Raw genomic sequence first — 21,997 nt, forward strand, 5'->3', positions numbered from 1 at the left:
ATCCCGGTTTTCTTTTCAACCCTGTTTGACCTCTGCAGTCAGTCTAGCGGTGTCGATCACTTGTACGTACTCGGTACTCTGTGCACGACGTCAGCCAGCCAGCCAGCTGCTTTGGGTGCGTTAGTTGCTCTTTGTCCCAATTTCGCAACACGCCGTCTTTGACCCATCTTCTGTGGACTCCTGCTGTCCTTTTTATTTCCCTTCTGCTGGCTGAACAAAGGGGTACCAAGCAGGAAGCCAGTGTCTCCGATCTTTCACTGCCGACATTGACTCCTGGACCAGCTGTCCCGGTGAAGCTAGGTCAATTCGCGCCGCTCCGCCTCGAAGCACCCGCGTGGTAGGGGATCCAAAAACAAGCAATTCTGGACCACCCGAGACATCTCATTCGTTGGACACGGGCGATCCTGCAAGCTCCTTAATCCGCATAGAGCTTCCTCTCCACTCTCTGAGTTATGAACTCGGAAAGGTGGCGCGGGCGAAGGAAAAGCTGTCGAGAAAGAAGGAGGAAGATGACACGAAGCGAAGGGGGTTCGAGATGCCAGCAAATTGGCCGATGACATCTTCTCCGATTGGCGGAATCAGCGCCAGGGGTATGAAACCTTCGAAACATGCTAGGTTTGACAAAGGGAGCACTTCGGGTAGTGGGAGTGGCGCTGTCGAGGCTTGACTGTGTGGCTGGCCATTACTTCGACATGCTGCAAGAATGTGAAGAGATTACTGGGATAATTGGCCAGAGTCCAGGTACGGCAACGATAAAACAGGGATCAGAGCCAAGTTGGATATTTGACTGGTTGGCTACCCCGAGCACTGACAAGTCATATTCTCATATTCCTCATCAGAATTCACGCCCATTGTCGCCACAGTTCATCCTCTACCAGACCTCATTGCTTCTAACTCGGTTTCAATCACCCCGGCCAATCGAACGATACCCTCCTCGATTACATCCAAGTCTTCCCAGGCATAGCACAAACGGAGATTCTGTTCAAACCGCGCTTCCTTGATTTTCCCATCTCCGTCCACCTTGAACATAGGTCCCGCAATTACAGTCAAGTTCGCTTCTTCCAACGCTCGTTTGTAGATGAGCGTCGAATCCAAATAGGCAGGCAGGGTCAACCAGATGAAGTAGCCTCCAGCAACATCCTTATCCGCCTGAGGCACAGTCACGCCCAATGGTAATAGGTGTTGCTCGACTGCTCGCATCATCAAATGGTATCGTTGCGCATATGCTGGCTGCAATTCCTGTAGGATGTGGTTTTGCAAAACTCCAGTGGACATCATCTGGGAAATGAAGGAAGCAGCCAGATGAGAAGGTGCACCTCCCGAGCGAGTTGAACCTGTTTGTGACAACCCATAGACGAACGCGGGAGTCCCTTCAGCCCACCCTGTTCGACAACCAGGCCCAATAATTTTGCTAAAGCTCCCATTACTCACCGCATGCCCATATTCGTCGACTCCTCCGCCATCCAATTCTCGGTCAACATCAACTATCCGTGGCAGGACGGCTGTATCCATTCTATGTGAGCCCGCCTTGGGGTCAGAGGGCCACTGAAGCATGTCGTAGACGTCGTCAGTGACAATGAGAGCGTCGTAATGCCGAGCCAGACGAACAAGGGCTCGGCGACGCTCAAGACTCATTATTCGACCTGAAGGATTAGAGAATGTTGGTACTGCGTAGATGACGTGCTTATATATCTTTCTCCACGGCTTAGGCGACTTGAATCGGGGCGATGAATTGTCTTCAGCCATCGCGCGCGCCTCGCTCTCGTGAATGGCTCGCTGGAGGTACTCGATGTCGATACCTTCGGCATCCTCGGGTACAGCCTTTAACCTGTTGTCAAAACCAGAGTCGTTAAAGATCCTGCAAGCCAAATAATAAGTCGGTGCTACCATCCAGACATTGCGAGTATAGACTGGGTCAGTGAAAGTCTGCAAAACGCAGGCTAGATTCTGGCTGGCACCGCCACTAATGCATATTCTCTCGCTTGAGATTATATCCTTCGGTCTGTAGAAATTATTGAGCCATTTGGCAATTTCCACCCTGAGCGGCTGGTAGCCTTCGTCTGGACCATAAAACAATACATCCGAGTTGGCGGGATCGGATAATATACGTTTGGAAGCCTGCTCCAGCTGATGGAGCGGTAGGAGGCTCGTGTTTGGCCAGCCCTTGAGGAAATCAATATGCCTGGTTTTGGGTACCTTGGGAGGATGCGCGCGGAGACCGGCCCTCAATGTCATATTGGGCGTTATCGAAACGGGATGTGCCCGGAGATGCAGGTTCAGTGGTTTCGCCAGCTGTTGACAATAATATCTCCACATGCGTTTCTGAGCCCAAGAAGATTATGTCCGCATTTAAACACACCGAGATAGGTGCACGCGGTGTGTAATCCCTCTACACATGGTCAGCAAGTCGAGGTCAGAATTTTCCTTTGCTGCTTAAAGCCACTGATCCCATCAAAGGCGACCCTGTCCCCATTTGGCGTCCCCATTGGTGTCTCGCTAAGGTTGAACGTTAGTGGTAGCTCAAGCATTGCCTGCAGTGGATGGTCCCTTGATCTAGGCGACAAAAGGCAAAGGTTGCCACTGAAAACTGGAGATGTCGACGTCAACGTCAACGGTAGAGGTTGAAAAGCGAGCGTGGGTGACGCAGGCACATTGTCTCTTCTGACCAACAGATCCAAAAGGATGGCAGAAGCGGTCGAATTCCAACAATTCATGGGGGCACAACATGCGACGTCTAGGCATCTCCAAGAGAGGATCGCGGACCTCATCCTTGTCCTTCCGGATGCCCAAGTCTCCATTCACCTGCTCATCATTCTCACTACGACTAGCATCACCGCCCACCTCGTTACATGGCAGGATTATTTGCCTCACCTATTCACAGCCACTCACCATACGCACACATGCGGCTCACCTGTCATCCCCCTTGCAAACGCTTTTCCGGGGTGTTAGGACATGCATGACCTATCTGATTTACCCTTTTCATTCTCTGACCCTCTTAGATCCTCGAGTTTCCTTCCCGGTAGTCACCTCTCCTTGAATATGGTGACACGACAACACATTGAGCTGTATTTAGCAACCTGGAAAAGCTGCGCCATTCATCACGGGCACAAGTGACCTGCCGCCATGACATTCACTGGTCGAAGAGCTGAATAGCATCACATTCGTTAATTGGCCTGAGCGGGAAACAAGAAGGAATATATCAGATCTCCTTGGGGAATGTGTCCGTGTGTTTAGAGGCGGCATACCAGCAACATGGCGAAGCGGTTGTCATCCTTATTTTCTCTATCGCGCGATTCCGCCGACAAGATCAATCCCGATTCACCTCCAACGATGCCCACTGCGACTACTGTTTCTCCTCATATTGCACCTCAGTCTGCTAGCCACGCTATATCACACAAACTGCACAAGCACCGCATTACCTCTTCATCCGAGGTCGATCTCAACGCTGACTTGCCCCCACTTGCGCCTCCTCCTCTTCTCTCCGACTCTGGCGCAGTGCGTCCTCCGAGCAGCCATCATAGCGCAGCCGATAGTGTTCCTGGAAGTCGGAATAGCAGTCCCCATAGTCTGGTGCGGAGCAGGGATGCTAGCAGAAGTCGACCTCAGACACCCAACCTGTTGATACCACCCGGTACGGCTGGCTCCCCGTGTCATCCTGCGACTCCTCCCTCCGCAAAGATTGCAAAGAAGAAGAGTTGGCTCCATGGAAAAGCAGATAAACACAAATTTGGCGACGGCGAATGGTCTTCCAAGGCGTGGATCGCCGGCTTACGGGAGCATGTTGCATACGACCTCACGCCGCTGTTGAAGGGTGACAGAGTTACGGAAGTCTGGAGTGATTATGGCGATACAGTCGTATACCTCTATCCCCCGTCCTCGGGAAAAGGGCCTTGTTTCCGTATCGACTCTACTCTTCTCGCCGACTCAAGGTCGCTCGTCAATCTGCGGATGAATTCTCCAACGTCACCAGTGGAGAGGAACAGCGACATTCCTCAGATGCAGACAGCGTTCTCAGAAATGTCAATGAGCCCAATGCATCCACGTCCATCGTCACAAGGGAGCTCAATTTACCGTCCCACAAATTTCTCTGTCCCCAATATCGTCACTTCAATCAATCAAGAAAAGCATGTCTATCTGCCCCTTGGGTTTGAAGTAGACATATCGCAACCAGGGACAGAGCTGCACGGGGATGATTTCGAACTTGTAGTCCTTTATCGCAATTTCTTTGCCTTTCTCGCTGGTGGCGCCTTGGTCGCGACGCCTCGACAAGTGACTCTGTTTTCCATATTCATGGGAATCAGCAGTATCCTCAAGAGGTTTTCTTTTTCGAATGCGGATGGCTCTACATGGGGGGATGTGCCCTACAACAGCTTTTCGCGATATTGTGACGAGCTCCGACTGGCTGATGTGAGGTCCAGTCGTGAAAAGACCATCGAGGCCATAGTGCTCGGGGAGCACCTCAAATCATGGCCGTTGTACAATGAAGGATTCTGCCACGCCGTCGGTCGCCTCGCAGACATCAAGTCAATCAAAAGTCCAAAGTACGAGAAAATGTCACCGATCACGATAAACCGGTTGGAGCGAGCCCAGATCGACATGGAGCAAAGGCTGTTAACGGTCAAGGGCAAACTCGAAGACTTCGACTTCCCTTCCATGTTTGCTGGGATCGCCAACTCACAGACTTCGACTGAAGCTAAACTGATTCGGTTCAAGGAATGGAAAACCGCTTTTCTAGACTTTAGACGATTCACTATGGCCTATCTACGCCGACGTTACGGTGCTTGGCCTCCCAAAGCGTCCTCGAAGAAGAACAACTTTGAGGAAAGCGGCCTTAATCGGATATTGTTACAGGAGCTGTACAAAGACTTTACAGACTTGTACGACATCTTTGTGGACCGTTCAGCTATCACGACAAGGACTGTCGACATGGCGCCAATGGCCGATGATGCCGAAACTGACGACCAGAATGAAACAATACAACATGCGCTCCGAAGGGTCGAGAGTGAATATGATCGAGCCACACCACCAGTTATTCCCCCTATCCCGTTCGATACACCGTTGATTCCACAGTTCTCCAACAGTTTTAATCGTCGCCATGTGGTGATTTCTGACAAATCAGCCGCTCAAAGCAAAAAGCTGAAGGAGAACGAAATCAACGAGGTCCTGTTGGGGTCCTACAACCGCGAGTCGATCGTCGCCAGCACCTTCATCCAGGATTTCTTCAGTTACGAACGTCAACTTGGTCGAGGAAAGACCCTTGATCAGGTCGTAGACGCGCGGTGTGGGCAATGGCTGTTCATGTACGCCGTCCTTCAGGCTCTGCCCATGACCGTGGTCGACGCGAGGGACCTGAAGCATACCGAAGGTGTGGAATATTTCCTGTGCGTCGCACCCAGAGGCGGGCGACCGTGGATGAAGGAGGATCAGTCTACGTCTCGAGCATGGTATAACGTAGCCAGTGGCGGTGGCTACGTGAGTCTTCCGGCAGACCTGATCGATCACAGTGTTGAAGGGATTTACAGACGGAGCCACTGCTGGACAGCCGCTACAAAGTGGCTTGAAGAATCGACTCCAGAAGCAACCACAGAAACATCCCAGCGCGTGGATGGCAGTGGGCACCAGCTGCAGCTGCGGCCAGCCAGCGCATATTCACCGTATGCGAGTCCCGCCCAATCTCCTTATGTCAGCCCCCTACACTCACCGCTACTGCGCCCGGCATCTCCTACTGGCTCTGGCGATTTCCGCAGCATCAGTCGAGATCGAAGTTCGGTTAATTTGGGCCTGGAAGCCATGGATGCGCCACCCTCGTACCGCAATAGCTCTCGACCCCCCTCAACGCTGAATCCGAACATCACCTTTGACGCGATTTTGGGCACTACAGACGAACCCACAAAAGGAAAGGGGAAGAAGGGCAAGAAGTGAAATGTATTACGATAATCTCCCATTTTGCATGGCGCGGGCTTGGGTATTATGAACCGCACAAATCGTTTTGGAGTGTATGAAAGGCCGCATTGGTTACGACAAGCCTCGACATCAGCTGAAGCCAGCAAGGGGTTTTGAGCTGGCCAGCAGCTTTTTGGTGTATTGCTTCCTGGAGTCAAGTTTTGTACTTCCCGCACGGCGCACGTAATGCTTAATACGACGGAGGACGGTCCATCATGAAAGTCATCATGAGGTACCTACCTATCTGTGATGGACGATCTGGTCAATCACAAACCTAATGCCGAGTTATTGCTCCGATATTATCAAGTATCTCGTGAGTATTCCGTGCCAACTACAACTTGATTGACTCGAATCGTGCGACGACGGTGTTTTTTTAAATTGCCACCACCAAAACAAGTTTTTCTTTTTTCTTTTTTCTTTTTTCTTTTTTCTTTTTTCTTTTTTCTTTTTTCTTTTTTCTTTTTTCTTTTTTTTTTTTGGTTTTTTTTTTTTTGGTTTTTTGGCCGCTGACGCGGACGGTAGAGCGGTCGAGGAGGCGGCGTGGTAGGTACGACATGAGCAAGAAGACAAGGTTGCAGAAATTCTCAATCGTGGATCTCAGAGAGAAAAAGAGAAATGTATCTGGTTAGGATAGACTTTCCCATATATCTTTCAAAACGCTCTTTATGTCCTTCTATGAGCCCGCGCTGTAACTCGCTCTGCTATTATACTCCGCTCTACACTTGCAAGGCAGACGAACTCCAGACAACACCGGTAAATCTAGTCGCAGTTGACTGCTCACAGTTGACAGTTCATAGCTTCGCCACCCTGCCTCGCTTGGGTTCATAGACCTGCACGTCCGCATGCGTCCGCCAGTCCGACGGAAACATCTGCGGCCCCAGGATTTTCTTCTGTACTTTGCCCGTGCCGCCCTTGGGGATCTCGCCCTGCACGACTCGTAGGAGGGTGGGGAGCTTGTACGGGGTCAATTCGCCGCGAAGGTCTGCTCGGAGGCGCTCGATGGTTAATCTCGGAGGAGGGATTCCAGCGCCCGTGTTCGAAGGCGGCGTCTTGAGGGCGACGACAGCGGCGACGCGCTGGCCAAACTCGTCGTCATCGACGCCCAGCACGGCCACCTCGCTGATGTAGGGCAGCTTGAAGCACGCCCTCTCAACGTCGATGGCCGAGATCTTGTAGCCGCCGGACTTGATGATGTCGACTGAGGCGCGGCCCACGACGAAGTAATACTGCCCCTCGCGGCGGAGGATGTCGCCCGTCTTGAAGAAGCCGTCGGCGTCGTGCGCCTGGCGCGTCGCCTCCGTATCGAACAGGTACTTGGAGAACATGTACGGCGAACGCACGAGGAGTTCGCCCTCGTCGCCTTCGGACAGTTTTAATTCCACCCCCGGCACGGGCAGGCCCACGCACCCGGGAGGGAGATCGCCTGCGTTAGACGGCACTTTCAGGCACCCGGGGAACTCGGTGGCCCCATAGCGTGTCAGGATGGGTCGGCCTCGGCGCAATGTGGTCCAGAACTCTTGTACAGGGTCCTGGAGCGCGCTGGAGCCGCACATGACCTCGCGGAAGTTGTTTGCTGCATCGTCGTACTGTTGTCGTTCTGTCGGAGGCAGCGGGGCGATATGCTTTTCGTAGTGCCATTTCAGCCGCAAAAGGATGGTCGGCACCGCAGACAAGACGGTCAGTCCTCCCCGCAACATCCGTTTCCACACCCAGTCCGGGTCGAACGAGCCGCGCTTGAACTCGATGCAAGCGCCCGCGACGAGGAAGACGAAGAACGAGGTCTGCAGGCCGGTCGTGTGGTGGACTGGCAAGACATGCAGGAGCACGTCCGTGTGCGACACGTCGTAGCCTTCTCCGATCGCTAGAGCGCTCTCGTGCGTGTATAGGCGGCGCATTACAGCGCCTTTGGGCCGGCCAGTCGTGCCTGAGGTGAAGATGACCACTCCAGGGGCGTAGTCGTCCAAGCGCCGAGTTGAAGAGAGTACCATGTCAAAGGCAGAGAGCGCAGAAGACTGTGGAATGTTGGAAAGAATGGGGAGCATAGAGATATCGACACCTGTGTCGGAATGGATATAATTCTGAACGTCTCGACCATGCTGGAGGACTTCTTCGCTCACGAGAAGCAGTGCTTGTCGTGATTTTGTGACGAAATAAGCGACTTCAGCCACGGGTGCAGAGGTAGCTTACAATAGTGTCGAGTCAGTCGGAGTTTCTTTACGGATACATGGTAGCATAGCACATGACAAGAGAGGCAAAGAACAGCATTTTATTCGCACGGACTTACCTATAGGAACCACAGCGGCTCCAAGGGCGAGGACCGTCAGCACAGCAACGGTAAATTCATAACCGCCGGCAGCCATCACTCCAATGTAGACCTCGTCACCCCTTTCGAGAGCGCTGATGGTCTTCTCACTCAGCGACCGCTCGACCACAGACCTGAAGGACAGCACATCGGATAAGATTTCAGTATAGGTCTTCTCGAGTCGCAGATCGACATCTCGAAGGGCAAGACGATCGCGTCGTGCATGGCGCAGGAGCTTGCTGAAGAAAGGGCTATTGGGAAAGACATTGGAGCCGGTGTGCGGTGGAAGGAGTAACGTGCGATCTAGATTGTCCTCCATTGCTCGAATCGACTACAGAGGTTGATATTTGCTGACCAGTGCTGACTTGTTTCATTCCAGTCCTTTTGGTCCACATAGGTGAATGACTCTGCTTGCTTCGAGAGGCTCACGATCCCTTTTATATCCAGCCGAATATTGGAGGCCACGGCGATTTCATGTGGGCGGAGTTTCGCCGATTCCCCCATACGGCAACGCCGGCATTCGGTTAAATAGTGACGGCACTTGCTTGAGTTGGAGGCGTGAGGGATTAACCACGGTCAGAGGTGTAGCCAGAACGAGGCCCTGTGGGACTGATATAGTAAGACAATCCCAACATAGAGGTTGACCTATGACCGTTGTAATCCTCGGCGCAAGGCTGGGCCATCGCAAGGCTGAACGAGAAACAGCTCAGCCTCGTCGTTCGGCAGCCTCGTGTCGGTGAAAGCCCCCATCTGGTGCGGTCAACGACCTATCTCGACAGTCAAGCCTTGTCCGAAGATCTAGAAGAACTTGACGGAGAAGTTCCTGCATTACGATGGCAATTTAGTCGATATGGGCTGTTTGGTCTTTAAATGTCCACCACCATCCGGGTCTTGGCTCCAGTTGAGAATCTTCCAAAAGCGGCGGGAGGTTCCTGGCCCCATCACGTCAAATCCGACTTCCATTTTTCTCATCAATGAGACTTACCATGCACTGCCATGTATGAAGCGCTTGCGGTGCAAACCCTCCTTAGCTTGGGGGGTTTTTGACCCACAGTACGGTGTATTGCCATCCTCATGGACCACCTTTTCTCCCTGATTGCCGATACTCCGTCTATCAAAACGAGACCAACTTCTCAACATGACGCCGCCTACATCACGACTAAGACAAGGCCAGCTCGGGAGCAGGAAATCTCATGATGGATGTATCACCTGCAAAATCAGAAAAATAAAGTGCGGCCAGGAGCGGCCCGCCTGCAAGAGATGCTTGACTACCGGGAGAAAATGCGATGGCTATCTTCACTCTGGCACGAAGTTGACCTGGGAGACCTGGTCACCAGGCGCAAATCGTGCAGTGGTGCAAGTTAAAAGACCCCAAATGTATGTAGGGTCTGAGAGAATCGAGGTTCAATCTTTCGAATTCTTCGTGCGGCGAGTCGTGCCTGATTGTTCCCGGACTGTGGACGAACACTTCTGGAGCCAGCTTCTTCCTCAGCTCAGTCACTCAGACCCGGTAATCTGGGACGCCGTCATTTCTCTATCGTCTCTGATCCAGCACTTTCAGTCATCCAACACATGTACAGTGGCAAGCAACGTCGCAAATGCAGAACATCAAAGGGCTTTGACGTGGTACGGCAAGTCAATTGCTCGTCTACGGTCACTACTGAAAGGAGCCACGCATCAATCAACAACCGCTATCATATCGTGTATCCTCTACATTTGTATAGAGTGCCTGCAAAACAACTCTTCCGGGGCAATAGCACTCTATCAACGAGCAGTCGCCATGTTGGAAACGGCAGCAGAACCCAACCATTCGAGTTGTGCGCCAACACAGTCAGAGAGCTCAATCCATAGTACAGTCCGTGACCTGTTACAAAATATGTCTGCATCGCAAAGACTACCATTGGACCGGCAAAGGGCTTTTGGTCGTATGGTGTTTGAGACGTTGGCGGATGCTCGAGACGGACTTTACGTCTTACTCTTTGCCGCCCACGATTTTATTGTCGACACGAGGGAAATCAGAATCAACAAACCAAAAGACTGGACGCCCTCCTCGGATCTGGTTACCCGACAGGAACGACTTCGAACGGACTTTCTCAAGTGGCACACGGCTTTTGAAGAGAGAATCCGGTGTCCCAGCAGACCACCTCTCCAACACGAAGTAGAGCCTTATTCGCTGCTCCACGTGGTGTACGGCTATTATTTCATCTTGGTGTGCACGGGGTTGAGCATGTATGAAACGGATTTTGACAAATTTTTCCCCATCTTCCAGACCATGGTCGACCACGCCAGTCGCATCGTCACTCCCCGGGTCGACGAGCTGCGGCCCGTTTTCATGTTTGAGACTCGAGTCATCCCTTCGCTGTTTGCAGTCGGAGTCAAGTGTCGACACCCGGTCATTCGGCGACAGGCAATCGCGTTGCTTCGAAATGGGACTCGTGTGGAAAATACTTGGAGAGCCGACGCAATGGCCGACATTGCCGAATGGTCGGTCGGGATCGAGGAATCAGGCAGTATTCACGGGGTCTTCTGTCCAGAACCTCCGGATATCGAGCTCCCGCCCGAGAATCATCGAGTGCATTGGAGTCAGGTCATTGAGCTTCCAGACTCTGACGGACGGGCGTCAAAGTTCCACCAGGTCCAAAAATGGGAGCAAGACGAGCACCATGTCTGGTCGTTGGTCGACCACTTGGTGAGGGTGTGAAGGGAACTGTCCGTTCGTTCGTTCTCGTGTACCTGTTGCAATCCTCCACACGGCGCATTTGCTGGTGAGACAGGGCAACGCCACCCGGCGGAGACACCGCCTCGACTGAAATATGAAGGGCGTTGTTCTGGAGAGGAAAATGTGCACTGGAGCTGGAGTTCGCCAGGTTGAGAACGAGAGTTTGTCAGCAAATTCTCCGCTGTAGGAGCCGAAGTGAAACCTATACTATGCCAACCAGCAGGGGATGTTGCCATAAAGAGGCGCCGAAACGTCCCTTTCTGGAAACTCGCGCAAGCAACTCGACTGCAACTTCGGCCGGACCAAAGCAGTCGGTGACGACGCATGGGCCAAATATCAAGTAACGAGACAAAGATTCTCTGGCCTTGTCACGCTCTCCACAACCCGAGCACACCAATCATTGCGCGATGGAGGCCTGGCCCCAACCTGACTCGTGGGAACAAGCCTTTCCTCAGACGAAGAAGATTGAATGTCTCGAAGGGATCCAATGGCGCGTCCCTCCTTTCTCTCTGTCTGGAACCGCGGACCCACTGAGAGGCTCCTCAACTGTCTCCACAACCCGAGCTGACCAGTCACAGCACACAACCAGACCCATCCATGACTTGGGGCACGAGAGCATTCTCCCAGCGTGCGCAATATAAAGGAACTCTACTTGGAAAAGTATATAACAGTAAGAAGAGAAAATCACGTACCGGAGGATTACGCGTTGAATTCGAACCGTCGAGTGAGTGAGTGAAGGGGGCCGAGAGACAACAATCATACAGCATCTTTCTCACTGCTCTATCCCTCGCCGTTCCTACTTATACTTGTCCACTTACTTACAAGCACATCGCCCTCTATCTCTGTCTTTACGATCTTCCAAAATCTTTATCAATCGATCAATCGACCAATCGACCGATCCCTCTCCATTCCCCTCCTCCTCCTCAACCATCTCCTCTCCCTCGATCCAGATCCATAGCGGAGAGAGAACAGGATGATCTCCTACCAAGGCATTGTCGCCATCTGCATCGCCAGCGCCGCTGCCCTCGTCACCATGGGCTTCGTGGTTCACCGCCTTCTGATCAAGCGACCAGACGTCGCCGATCCATTCACTCCGTCCGACGACCAAAGGCGCTATATGCGCGAGGTGCGCGAGAGGAATATCGTCGAGGCGCTGGGCGATCAGCGACTGAGGCAGGCGCCGCGGGGGTAGCGTCTGGGGGAGACGTGTGGGGTGGGACGGTGTCAACCAAGTCGTAAGAGCGAGTTCATTCGAGTTGATTCGTGGCGGATCGAGTCGAGAGAGAGTGTGTGTGGTTGATCAGTCTCGTCCCGTCACATCTCATCCCGCCTCAGCTTAACATGATATGAAATGACCTGGAACGATACGACGTGATATGGCATGACATACCAAGACATGACATGACTTATTCTTCCGGCGAATCCACCGCGCTCGGAGCCTACTCACACGCACTCCGACGGTCATCCCAACGCCATACAGCCATCACGAACCACCACGAACCAGCCACCCAGCACAAACCGAGTTAAACCCAACCGAGTCGAATCGAACCACAAGTCCAATTCCAGTGCTGAATCAAAACTTGGCCCTAAATCAACCTGACCTTGGTTGATTATAGACGATAGAACAGAAACCCGAAACCCGAGATCGGAGGAAGAGACAGAGATAAAGGCAGAGGTTGGATCAGAGGCAGTGGCAGAGGCAGATATGAACCAGCACCAGAAGCATATGGTAAACACGGCAACAGCCCCAGCAACTGCAGCGGATTATGGGAACGACAAAGACAAAAGGCAATGATCGCCCAGGGCCCAGGGCCCCGGAGCAAACGGCCCATACAGGGGGACAAGGTAAAAAGAAGAGGTGTCGCTCTCGACTTGGATATATGGCGCAAAAGGCTTATATGGCTCGTATGGCTGGTATGGTCATATGACTCAAATACAAGAAGTCGGCAGAGGAGACTGGGGTATGGATATCATCTCATCATCGTATCACCGAGTTACGAACTCGCTGACTTGCTGACCCGGCCATGTTGTAGACATATAACATGGTCAACCGGTGGAATGAGTGAGGCGATCGCTCTAGCCTCTTCTACGAGACAGCCTAGATATATAACTCACGGCATAGCCTCGATCGTTTATGTGTGTTCAATGTATTATATTGTAACCCCTTTTTCAAGGAACAACATCAATTGAAAAATAGCCTACCGCCTGCCAGTGATGACCCCATGAACCGTTGAACCAATCCCGTACACCTCCGTCAAAGCACTAAGGTACTGTAAAGCCCTATTCCATCCAGAACGATCCCACACGTTTTGAGGACTCCAGTAAGATGAAACCAGTCACCTTCTCGATCACCACCCCAAAAGAGTTCATCACACTCGGACAAGACCTGAAACTCGCCTACTGAACATTACGAGGCCTCCATAAGACGTCTAATGCCACTCGTTCAAATTGTCAACAATAAACAATAATCGTCCAGGCCTTCCCCGGAGAAGGGGCTGCTAGTGAAATCGTCGCTTAATCTTGACTCGGAACAGGTACCGCAACAGCACGTGCGACGGATCGTAAAGAGCATACTCGTTGAATCCCAAGATGCCTCGAGAGTGGGTGTGACCATAAGGAATTCTCGTTTCGGGCTACAGAGGTGTTAGTGGACAAAGTCAGTTACCCCATCGCGTCTTTCAGTAGTCTCTAGACCTGGGAGGATGCACTATTATTACGAAACAGAGGAGCCACGTACAATCAAGGGCACGCGGCCACTCAAGGGCGGGTCCAACTCCCAATCAACCTCTCTCCATCTGGATGGACCTGTGCGGCCGAGCCCCTGGATGCAGCGGTATCGACCACCGGATTGATTGATGATCTCGTGGCCGTTGTAGATGCTGGTCGTCGAGCGGATGAGCCCCCCACCGATGTCAGCCTCGCAAAGGAGTAGGATGCCCTGGCCACCCCAGGCGTCGGACTTGCAGAAGCCAGCAGACTTGCTCGACGCGTCGGCCAGGTAGATAGCATTGCCAAACATGGTGCCCGTCCATGTAGCTCCCGGGCGGCGGACTTGCAGGCCTAGCTCCAGGATACCGAGCAGCGAGTCCAGCGCCGTCCCGTGCCACAGTAGCACCCGCAATTCAGAACCGGATGGGTCAGAGACCGTCTGCTTGCTCTCGATCCAGTCGCGGTACGGGTTCGGCAGCTGGGCTTTCACGAACAGCCTGTATATGTCCTCTAGCTCCACGTTCAAGCAGTGAATGTGGTGGCACGATCTCTCCAGATAGTTTCTTAGCTGACGGAACTCCGTGGTTGACGAGTCCGTCAGGCGGCGGAACCCGTGCCGCAGAGAGCTATAAGCCTGGTACAGAGGCTGGGCAAGAGTCTTATGCGTATCCAATTGCAGGGATCCCCGGCAGTGCATTGCCTTCGCCATGGCAGCGATCTCCTGTTGCGGCCAAAGGCAGTACAGAAATTTCGCCTCGAGGAAGAGCGCGTGGTAGCTTGAGATCACTGGGGGGCGGTCCTCAGCGCAGCAGAACGGAATCTGGCTGCGGTACAGCGACGAGAGCCTGAGTATGGTCATCCAGTTGATGGCATTGCCGGACTCGATGTGCTTACGGATATACTCTAAAGTCTTGAATGCTGAGAAGACTGCCCACGAACTGAGCTGCTCGTACGGAGCCGTAAATGCTAGCCATGATCGGGACGCGCTTGGGTTCTCGCTGCTGGTGGGTCGACTGCTCGCTGGGCCTCCAAAGAGTATGTACTCCATCAAATCCTTGACCTCCTCATTGACCTTCGCATTGATCGTCGTGTACGTGGGGAGCTCTAAAAGAGAGGCCGTGGTCTTGTGGTAATCGAGCTCAACGAAAGCATATTTCCGGTAGCACCTCAACAGAGCTTCGTACCTTCTGGTCCAATTCGAGTATGTCTCGTCATGAAAAGACTTGCGAAACCTGTCAGCGACAGTGGTGAAGCAGTTAGATTCAATTTCGACTCTTCCGCGCCCTTCGAGTCCAACGCGACCTTCACGAGTGTAGAAGGCGTATGTTTCAGTTTCCGGGTAGTATACAACCTGTCCAGTGACACATTCATAAGCCAGCCTGCCTCCATCAAGACAATGCCTTTGCGCCTTGACATACCTGGTGTCTTCGGAAGGAGTTGATGTTCTTCATGATGTCGACTCGCAGAAGGTAAACGTCATAAATCGACATTCTACCCCGATCTATCACGACCGTCGCGTCGAAGCCTGCCTTGGGATCCCGGGGTATATGTAACCTTTTCCCACGCCACGTCTGACTGCGGAAATAGCCATGATGGGAGATGCATCTCGACCTCGCAGTAGAAGGGCGTTTCTTGGGGATATAAAGGGCCTCAAACCTTAGCCTGTACTCCTGGTATCTTTCACTTTCGCTCAGGAAAGTGTCATAGCCTTCCCAGTCAGAGCAGATTCGAGGAAGGGGAATGGACGGGCGAGGTATTGACGGTGCAGGCAATGTAGATGAGGTTGTAAGATCATCTTGGCCTGTAGCATTTGTCGTTTCTTGCGCGTCAATTGGAGGTGGGTTACACAAGACATCGACATCCTCATGGATAAGCGGAGTGACTCCCACAGCGCGCTGTGTAAGTTTCGCTGGATTGATGGTCCCTGATGGATCTGGAGCCCACAACCGTTGCATGGATTGACAGTCGGTCGACAGGTCTGGTCAGAAGATACAATTCCTCTGGATATGTGGACTATCATGGTCTAGAGTCGCGAGAGGTCGTTGCACGGTCGCGCGGATGTTCAACCTCATGAGGCAAAGGTATTGATTTGGGCAACCAAAGAATGGTATTCGGAGTCCGAGATATATGATGCTCGAGATTAGGGTGTGCCGCAGAAGCAAATGGTGTATGAAATGGACCAAGAAATCGGCTCCCTTGGGATGAGGTTGGTAATGCAACGCCAGACGGGATGTCCACGTTCATATCGAGCATCTGAGCTGGTGGTCACGAGGCACGCCTATCCTATTCTAGTCAGGCGCGAGTTGCCTCAGGGCTTCCTTCCTGCTGGAGGACCCTTGGCGCCTCGTGTCGTTACTTCCTTTCCTGGGGGATCCGCTCAATTGGAGGAAGGGCGCAAGTCTGAATGGTGACGTGCACTGCAGCTGAAACAAAGAGGGCGCAGGCAAACCACCGGCACAAATGGTCGGCTTCGTCCTGGGGCCTAGAACAGGCTAACTTTGGGACTCGGAGAATCTGTTATTTCCGCATTTTCCCACACAGCTGTGAAATTTGTATCTTTCAACCAGGCAGAATGCCCTCAAGTTCGCCCTGAACCTCGCTTGGTAAGAATAGGTGCCTCGTGGCTGCCCTTTTGAGACGATCGTGACGGAGGGAGTTCGCTTGCCCCGCTTTCCCCGCCTCCGGCTATTGTTCCTAACTTGTCGCTAGCCCCGTTTAAATGAGGTTAGGCATCGGTGGTTACATCCAAAACAGCATGTCGCACCGAACCAGCCACGTGCCAGCAGATGCTCGACTTCTGCCTTTCACTCATAGCGTTATAACAACCTTCTGCGCGCTCACCCCACTCTTCTGCTTGTCAAGGCCACCTTGGACAGAGTACAGCCCATGTCCCACCACGAGCTCTGGAGGCGCCGCCTTGAATGACCCTCTCTGCAAGGCCGAGGGCACATATTCTCCCCATATGGTCTTTGCCACGGCACCCCCCTCCTGGCCCACGACGTCGGTACTCGAAATTCTCACGGCTTTGACATCTTTAGGGAGATCTGAAGGTGTAGATACCACGCTCGCTACCGTACCACCACCTAGACCGTGCAGCACCGCCGCGCATTGTCGGACAGTCGCGTCAGTTCCGATGGCGTCATAAGCGCCCACGACAGGCACCCCATGCTCTTTGAGCAACGATACAAGTATCGACACGACGTCGGGGTTGTGGTAGTCGAGCACGAGTGAGGCTCCGAGGTCTTTGCAGTAGGAGTAATTTGCTGGCGAGGCCGTGATGACGACGTTATAGCCAGAAGCCACAGCAAGTTGGATGACCGACGAGCCGACCGATGATGACCCGCCCCAGAGGAGGAGAATGGCCTTCTTCTTGGTCCTTTCTCCCGCATTATCAGACGTATTCTTCCTCTCCAGTGTCGACGTCTGATTTGCCAGTGTGTTCGCAACCTTGGGATACTCCAGCCCCAGCGTCCCTTTCAGGTACAGCCCAGCGGCTGCCGTCGAGATGCTCAACGGCAGCACCACTCCGGTCTGGAACTCTATACTGGAAGGAATCTTTGCGACCGTCTCAACCTTGGCCCGTGGATAGAGTTGAAACCCGCCATAGGCACTCCCGTTTCCAAGTCCCAGCGCGTGCGCAATGACGCGATCGCCCTTTTTGAACCGCTTCACATTCTTACCGACCTCCAGAACTTCACCAGCGATGTCTTCTCCCAGAATCCCCGGGTACTGGAGACCGAAGCCGCCCGACGCCTGGATCTTCCAGTCGACCGGGTTGACAGCTACGGCGCGGTTCGTGATGACGAGCTCATCGGGCGAGAGATCCGGAAAAGGTGCCGTGGCGACTACAAGATGGGCATTCTCAGAGGGAATCCAGGCTGCATAATTGACGAGTTGCATGTCTGTTGTTGGTAAGCGAGTGTGATCGAGGACGTTGCTTTGGGAAGTGGTTAACTGGAGAGAGATTGGTCAGGCATAGAACAGCTCCATTGTCAGCAAGATCAAGAGCTCTGGTAGCGTCATGCGGGGTAATTTAGGCACCCAGCCTCATCTATGAAGGTGAGTTATCAACGCAGAAAGCCTTGCGCAGGACATCTCGCAGCCATCCAATCTTACCGTGGCTGTCCTGACCGAATTCTTGCGCCCGCCCGACAACTATCCCGTCAGGACGAACCAGCACTGCGCCAGAGCTACCAACACCACGTTGAGAGGCCCATTTCCCATCTATATCCTTCCAGAAAGTCTTATCTGCCACTTCGCTCGTATCTGAGATGCCAATCAAGGTCACCAATCCATTCAATTCTTCCACAGCCAGTCTCCACAACTCCGGCCTTGAGGTAATAAGGATGAATCTGTCGTACTTGACTAAATCTCTAGTCGACAACCTCTCTTTCCCCTTGGCCAACCACGCGTGTGGCAGGTGATGTCCCGGAATTGTCGAGGGATGGTAGAACAATAAATCCATCTCGCCAGTGTCCGTGAGCTGTCCGCCGTGGTTATGCTCTTTGCCTTCCCCGCTGACATCGATGTCGGGATAGAACCAGCCAATCTCGGCTCCCAGGGCGTGGAATTCGTTGTCGAGGATCTTCTGCGCGCGCCGGACTGCTTCTCGGCGCCGCGCACCGTCTGTATTTTCGGGCGACGAATCAAAGAACGAATCCATATTTGCAACATTTTCGCTTTGGCTATTCGCAGCAGAGACGCCGATGGCTTTGTCCATGACCAGGCCGAAAGCTTGTAGGTTATGCAAGGCGCGGTCTCGCACACGTTGACCAATCGGTCGACGCTCGGTGTCGTACGTATCGAGGAGTGCGTTGCAGTCACTATCCACCCCGATGGCTGGCGGGATTCCGTTGATGGCGAAATTCAGCTTCCACACCAGATTATCCACGTCTTGAATGCCCGTGTTAAGTCCCAATGCCCCCCAAGGAGGAATGCGGTGCGCGGCGTCCCCAACCAGAAATACTCGGCCTGTGCATTTCTTGCTACGATATTGTGTAGCACATAGCGCGTTCACGTACCAGTGGTTTGTGGACAGTAGCTCAACTTTGAGGTCAGGAATCTGCAACGTATTTTGCATGCGCTTCAACATTGTCGACTCATCGAGACGTTTTGGATCTGTCGGGCTAAGAGCACATGCGAAGACCCATTCCTCTGTGTCAGGCGTCATGGGATAGGGGCCTAAGTGGTAAAGGTATCCTGAACCAATGGTGCCACCCAGCTTTGGGTTGACAAACCAGGTGATGAAGTTGCGGATATCAGGGTGTGCGAGAGATATAGGAGCTCGAACGTGAGCGGATACCATATCAACAATATCCCGCTCGCCCTCCCAGCCTATCCCCAGGTGATCTGTCAGCATGCGGCCACCGTCGGCACCAATAACATATTGTGCTTTGACCGTCATCGGTTCCAGGCCTCTCTGTAGATACGTGACAACGACACCATCATCAGCTTCCTCAACCTTTTGAACTTCGGTATTGTAGAAAATTCCTTTGGGGTTCAGTTCCAACGCCTTTTTCTGCAATATCGGTTCGAGTCTGATTTGTGGCAATATTGAATACTGGCAAGGCGAGGCAGAGGCGTATTCTTCTTTGTATGCTCCGCCGCCCCAGGAGTCACGGCCAATGATTTCCCTTCCGTGAGGTCCAAAGCTGGTATACCAGGCTGTTCTGCTGACATTGTCTGATGGGGCTCGTCGCCTGATCAGCTCCTCTTCGATTCCCATGCGACGCCAAATCTCCACTGTGCGGTGATTATAGCCACATGCTTTTGGGTGGATGGATGTTGAAGGATATCGTTCGAAAAGGATATGGGGGATGTTGCTTTGCGATAGCAGGATTGAGGCGGATAAACCAGTCGGGCCGCCTCCAATGATGGCGACTGGGTAAGTTGACGAGGAATCAACATGTTGAGATGCCATAGCTGGTCTGAAATCACTCTCCTGTCGAAACCCCATTTTGTCTCTTAAGACGACGTCACCCAGCCGGAGACCTCAATGTAGGGAAAGCGTTGTGGATGCTCAAGCCAGGATTGGTTGTCATCAGCGAGTTTCGCGGACGTGTTGAGGTCGAGAAGTACAGAGAAGACTTCTCAGGCCTTCATAGTCAAAGTTGTACCCGAGGCGTTAATAGTGTGTTCTCAGCCTGCCTGTCTCTTGGTTTTTGAAGACCACCTCCTTCTCCACATGGTCAACGAGTCGACCCCACGACAGTTGGAAGATGCAGCAGCTCATTGCGGAAGACGTGGGGCAACGAGAGTTTCGAAGGGACTTGGATATAATTTTGCATTAGCGACCGCGGCTGCAGTGTTCGGAGAGACTTCGGCAGAAATCGAGTTTCGTTGACCTGGGTCTGTTGATGTGGTCTTCTTTCAGCAATGGCATTGAAAGAGCTGTTTTCGATATCGGGGGTTCACAGAGGTGTAGAAATTCGTATGATACAGCGGCATTACTATAGACGGAGAAAAGGATCGTTGGATCCAAGTCTCGGGCTTGACAGAACGTGAGAAGCCTTCGTTGACGATTTCTTACCAATCAAAAATTTCATGGACATGCCGCCAGAGGAAGGCCTCGCTGTCGACTTGAAGCGATGACGACTGCAAACAGCAGCGGTGGTGGCAGCGCAAAGGACTTTTCTCTTGAAACCCTCCTCACTCTGATCGAGGACTACCACTCGTTCAATCCAGACACCACAGTCCCGACTTATGAATACCCAACACACCTCGAATTCAGCCAACAGGTAGCCCGCGGGCGACCGTGCGTATATCGGCTTGACAGGAGCGTCCTCGATGATCGCGCGGTGAGTGGAGCGAGTGAAGTCGAGGATGGAAACTACGGCAACGGCAACGGCAACGACAATGACAATAGCGGAGGTGAGATCGCAAAGGTTTCGTCGCCGCGAATAACAGTGAAGAGCATTCAACGTCAACGCCTGCGAGATGAGCAGCGGTCCATACTCTCGGCGCCGTGCTTTGCGTGGACGAAAAAGAGTCTCTGCGAGCTTGTACAGGGCGAGGTTGAGGTCGCTGTGACGCCGGACGGGAGGGCAGATGCACTCTACTCTCTTCCTCGGAGGACGAGGACTCAGTCTCACCCTCAACGAGAAGCGGATGGGGATGAACTAGAACAAGTCTTCCTCCAACCAGCCTCGACGTACATGACGCTTTCCACACTGATTGACAAGCTCTGTCCTCCTTTAGAGCCATCACAATCTTCATCACATCTTCCTCCCTCGGCTTGCTCCCCTTCATCCCCGCCCCAATACCAATCCACATCCACATCTGCATCCACAGCCACAGCAATGACAACAACAGAACCAGCCCACTACCTCCAATCCCAGAATTCCAACCTGCACACCCCACCGCTCTCCTCCCTTCTGGCTTCCCTCCCACCGACACCACCGCCCTTCAGCGCCGCCGTGCTCGGCGATCCCGAAGCCGTCAACATCTGGATCGGCAACGCGCGGTCCGTGACCAGCACGCACCGCGACCCGTACGAGAATCTCTACGTAGTGGTCAAGGGCCGGAAGCGGTTCGTGCTGTACAGTCCCGTCGAGGAGGTGTGTCTACACGCCCAGAAAGTCCGGACGGGCCGGTGGGTGCTGTCGGATTCACAACGGCAGAAAAAGGAGACGGAGTTTACGATTGTCATGGACGACGACGACGACGACGACGACGACAATACCACCACCACCACCACCTCAGATCCCAACAGCGGCGACGACGCAGACATGAACCGTATCCCCTGGATCCCCATCGATCCGCTCTCACCCCCGTCTGCCGCCGCGTCCCAGAAATACCCATACTACAAATACACGCGACCTCTCACTGTCACCGTCTCGGAGGGCGAAATCCTCTACCTCCCAGCGGGATGGTTCCACCACGTCACCCAAGAATGCGGGCTCTGGGAGAGTGACGACGGAAGCCCGACGACGGCGCCCTGTATAGCGGTCAACTACTGGTTCGATATGGATTACTCGGGAGAGAAGCACGTGATGAGGGAGATGGTCGGACGGTTAGTTGAGAAGATCCGAATGTCGGAAAACACATGAACCCAATCTATGTCATCATTTCTTGTATCAAGAAGTCCATTTTCTATTCCAGGCCAAACGAGGGCGTCTAGGTCAGATGTCTTGAGGAGCTGACCTCCACTAGGGCGGACTAGCTAAGAACGTGTCGCGCAAAGGCCGCTTTCCTCTCTGTCTATCCTTTCCTCACTCTGGGCTCAATTCTTTTTTGGAAGGTCGTTTACAGTATCCGCATGCTCCGTTTTCGTCGTCTCATCACCCGGTGGTGGTCGTGACGGTTCATCCAGAATCGACAAAGGA

The 21,997-nt window shown here is 53.1% G+C and overlaps 8 protein-coding genes across 8 annotated transcripts; 3 read left to right on the forward strand and 5 right to left on the reverse strand.

Moving 5' to 3' along the window:
- Positions 1-864: 864 nt before the first annotated feature.
- Positions 865-2,235, reverse strand: Z517_00204 (uncharacterized protein; the record flags this gene model as incomplete). Its single annotated transcript, XM_013433170.1, has 1 exon — positions 865-2,235. The coding sequence occupies one exon, from the start codon at positions 2,233-2,235 to the stop codon at positions 865-867; it is 1,371 nt and encodes a 456-aa protein (XP_013288624.1).
- A 1,017-nt stretch (positions 2,236-3,252) lies between these two features.
- Z517_00205 (uncharacterized protein) lies at positions 3,253-5,922 on the forward strand (the record flags this gene model as incomplete). Its single annotated transcript, XM_013433171.1, has 1 exon — positions 3,253-5,922. The coding sequence occupies one exon, from the start codon at positions 3,253-3,255 to the stop codon at positions 5,920-5,922; it is 2,670 nt and encodes an 889-aa protein (XP_013288625.1).
- An 812-nt stretch (positions 5,923-6,734) lies between these two features.
- On the reverse strand, positions 6,735-8,564 carry Z517_00206 (uncharacterized protein; the record flags this gene model as incomplete). The annotated part of the gene is made up of 2 exons (XM_013433172.1): positions 6,735-8,125; positions 8,228-8,564. 2 exons carry the CDS (start codon positions 8,562-8,564, stop codon positions 6,735-6,737), a joined length of 1,728 nt encoding a protein of 575 aa, XP_013288626.1.
- Positions 8,565-9,383: 819 nt separating this feature from the next.
- On the forward strand, positions 9,384-10,946 carry Z517_00207 (uncharacterized protein; the record flags this gene model as incomplete). The annotated part of the gene is made up of 1 exon (XM_013433173.1): positions 9,384-10,946. One exon carries the CDS (start codon positions 9,384-9,386, stop codon positions 10,944-10,946), a length of 1,563 nt encoding a protein of 520 aa, XP_013288627.1.
- Positions 10,947-13,462: 2,516 nt separating this feature from the next.
- Z517_00208 (uncharacterized protein) lies at positions 13,463-15,628 on the reverse strand (the record flags this gene model as incomplete). Its single annotated transcript, XM_013433174.1, has 3 exons — positions 13,463-13,597; positions 13,702-15,024; positions 15,092-15,628. 3 exons carry the CDS (start codon positions 15,626-15,628, stop codon positions 13,463-13,465), a joined length of 1,995 nt encoding a protein of 664 aa, XP_013288628.1.
- Positions 15,629-16,481: 853 nt separating this feature from the next.
- Positions 16,482-17,573, reverse strand: Z517_00209 (uncharacterized protein; the record flags this gene model as incomplete). Its single annotated transcript, XM_013433175.1, has 1 exon — positions 16,482-17,573. The coding sequence occupies one exon, from the start codon at positions 17,571-17,573 to the stop codon at positions 16,482-16,484; it is 1,092 nt and encodes a 363-aa protein (XP_013288629.1).
- Positions 17,574-17,724: 151 nt separating this feature from the next.
- Positions 17,725-19,629, reverse strand: Z517_00210 (uncharacterized protein; the record flags this gene model as incomplete). Its single annotated transcript, XM_013433176.1, has 1 exon — positions 17,725-19,629. One exon carries the CDS (start codon positions 19,627-19,629, stop codon positions 17,725-17,727), a length of 1,905 nt encoding a protein of 634 aa, XP_013288630.1.
- A 631-nt stretch (positions 19,630-20,260) lies between these two features.
- Z517_00211 (uncharacterized protein) lies at positions 20,261-21,721 on the forward strand (the record flags this gene model as incomplete). Its single annotated transcript, XM_013433177.1, has 1 exon — positions 20,261-21,721. The coding sequence occupies one exon, from the start codon at positions 20,261-20,263 to the stop codon at positions 21,719-21,721; it is 1,461 nt and encodes a 486-aa protein (XP_013288631.1).
- Positions 21,722-21,997: the final 276 nt, after the last annotated feature.

Source organism: Fonsecaea pedrosoi (assembly GCF_000835455.1).
Source record: "Fonsecaea pedrosoi CBS 271.37 unplaced genomic scaffold supercont1.1, whole genome shotgun sequence".
NCBI classification, from domain to species: domain Eukaryota; kingdom Fungi; phylum Ascomycota; class Eurotiomycetes; order Chaetothyriales; family Herpotrichiellaceae; genus Fonsecaea; species Fonsecaea pedrosoi.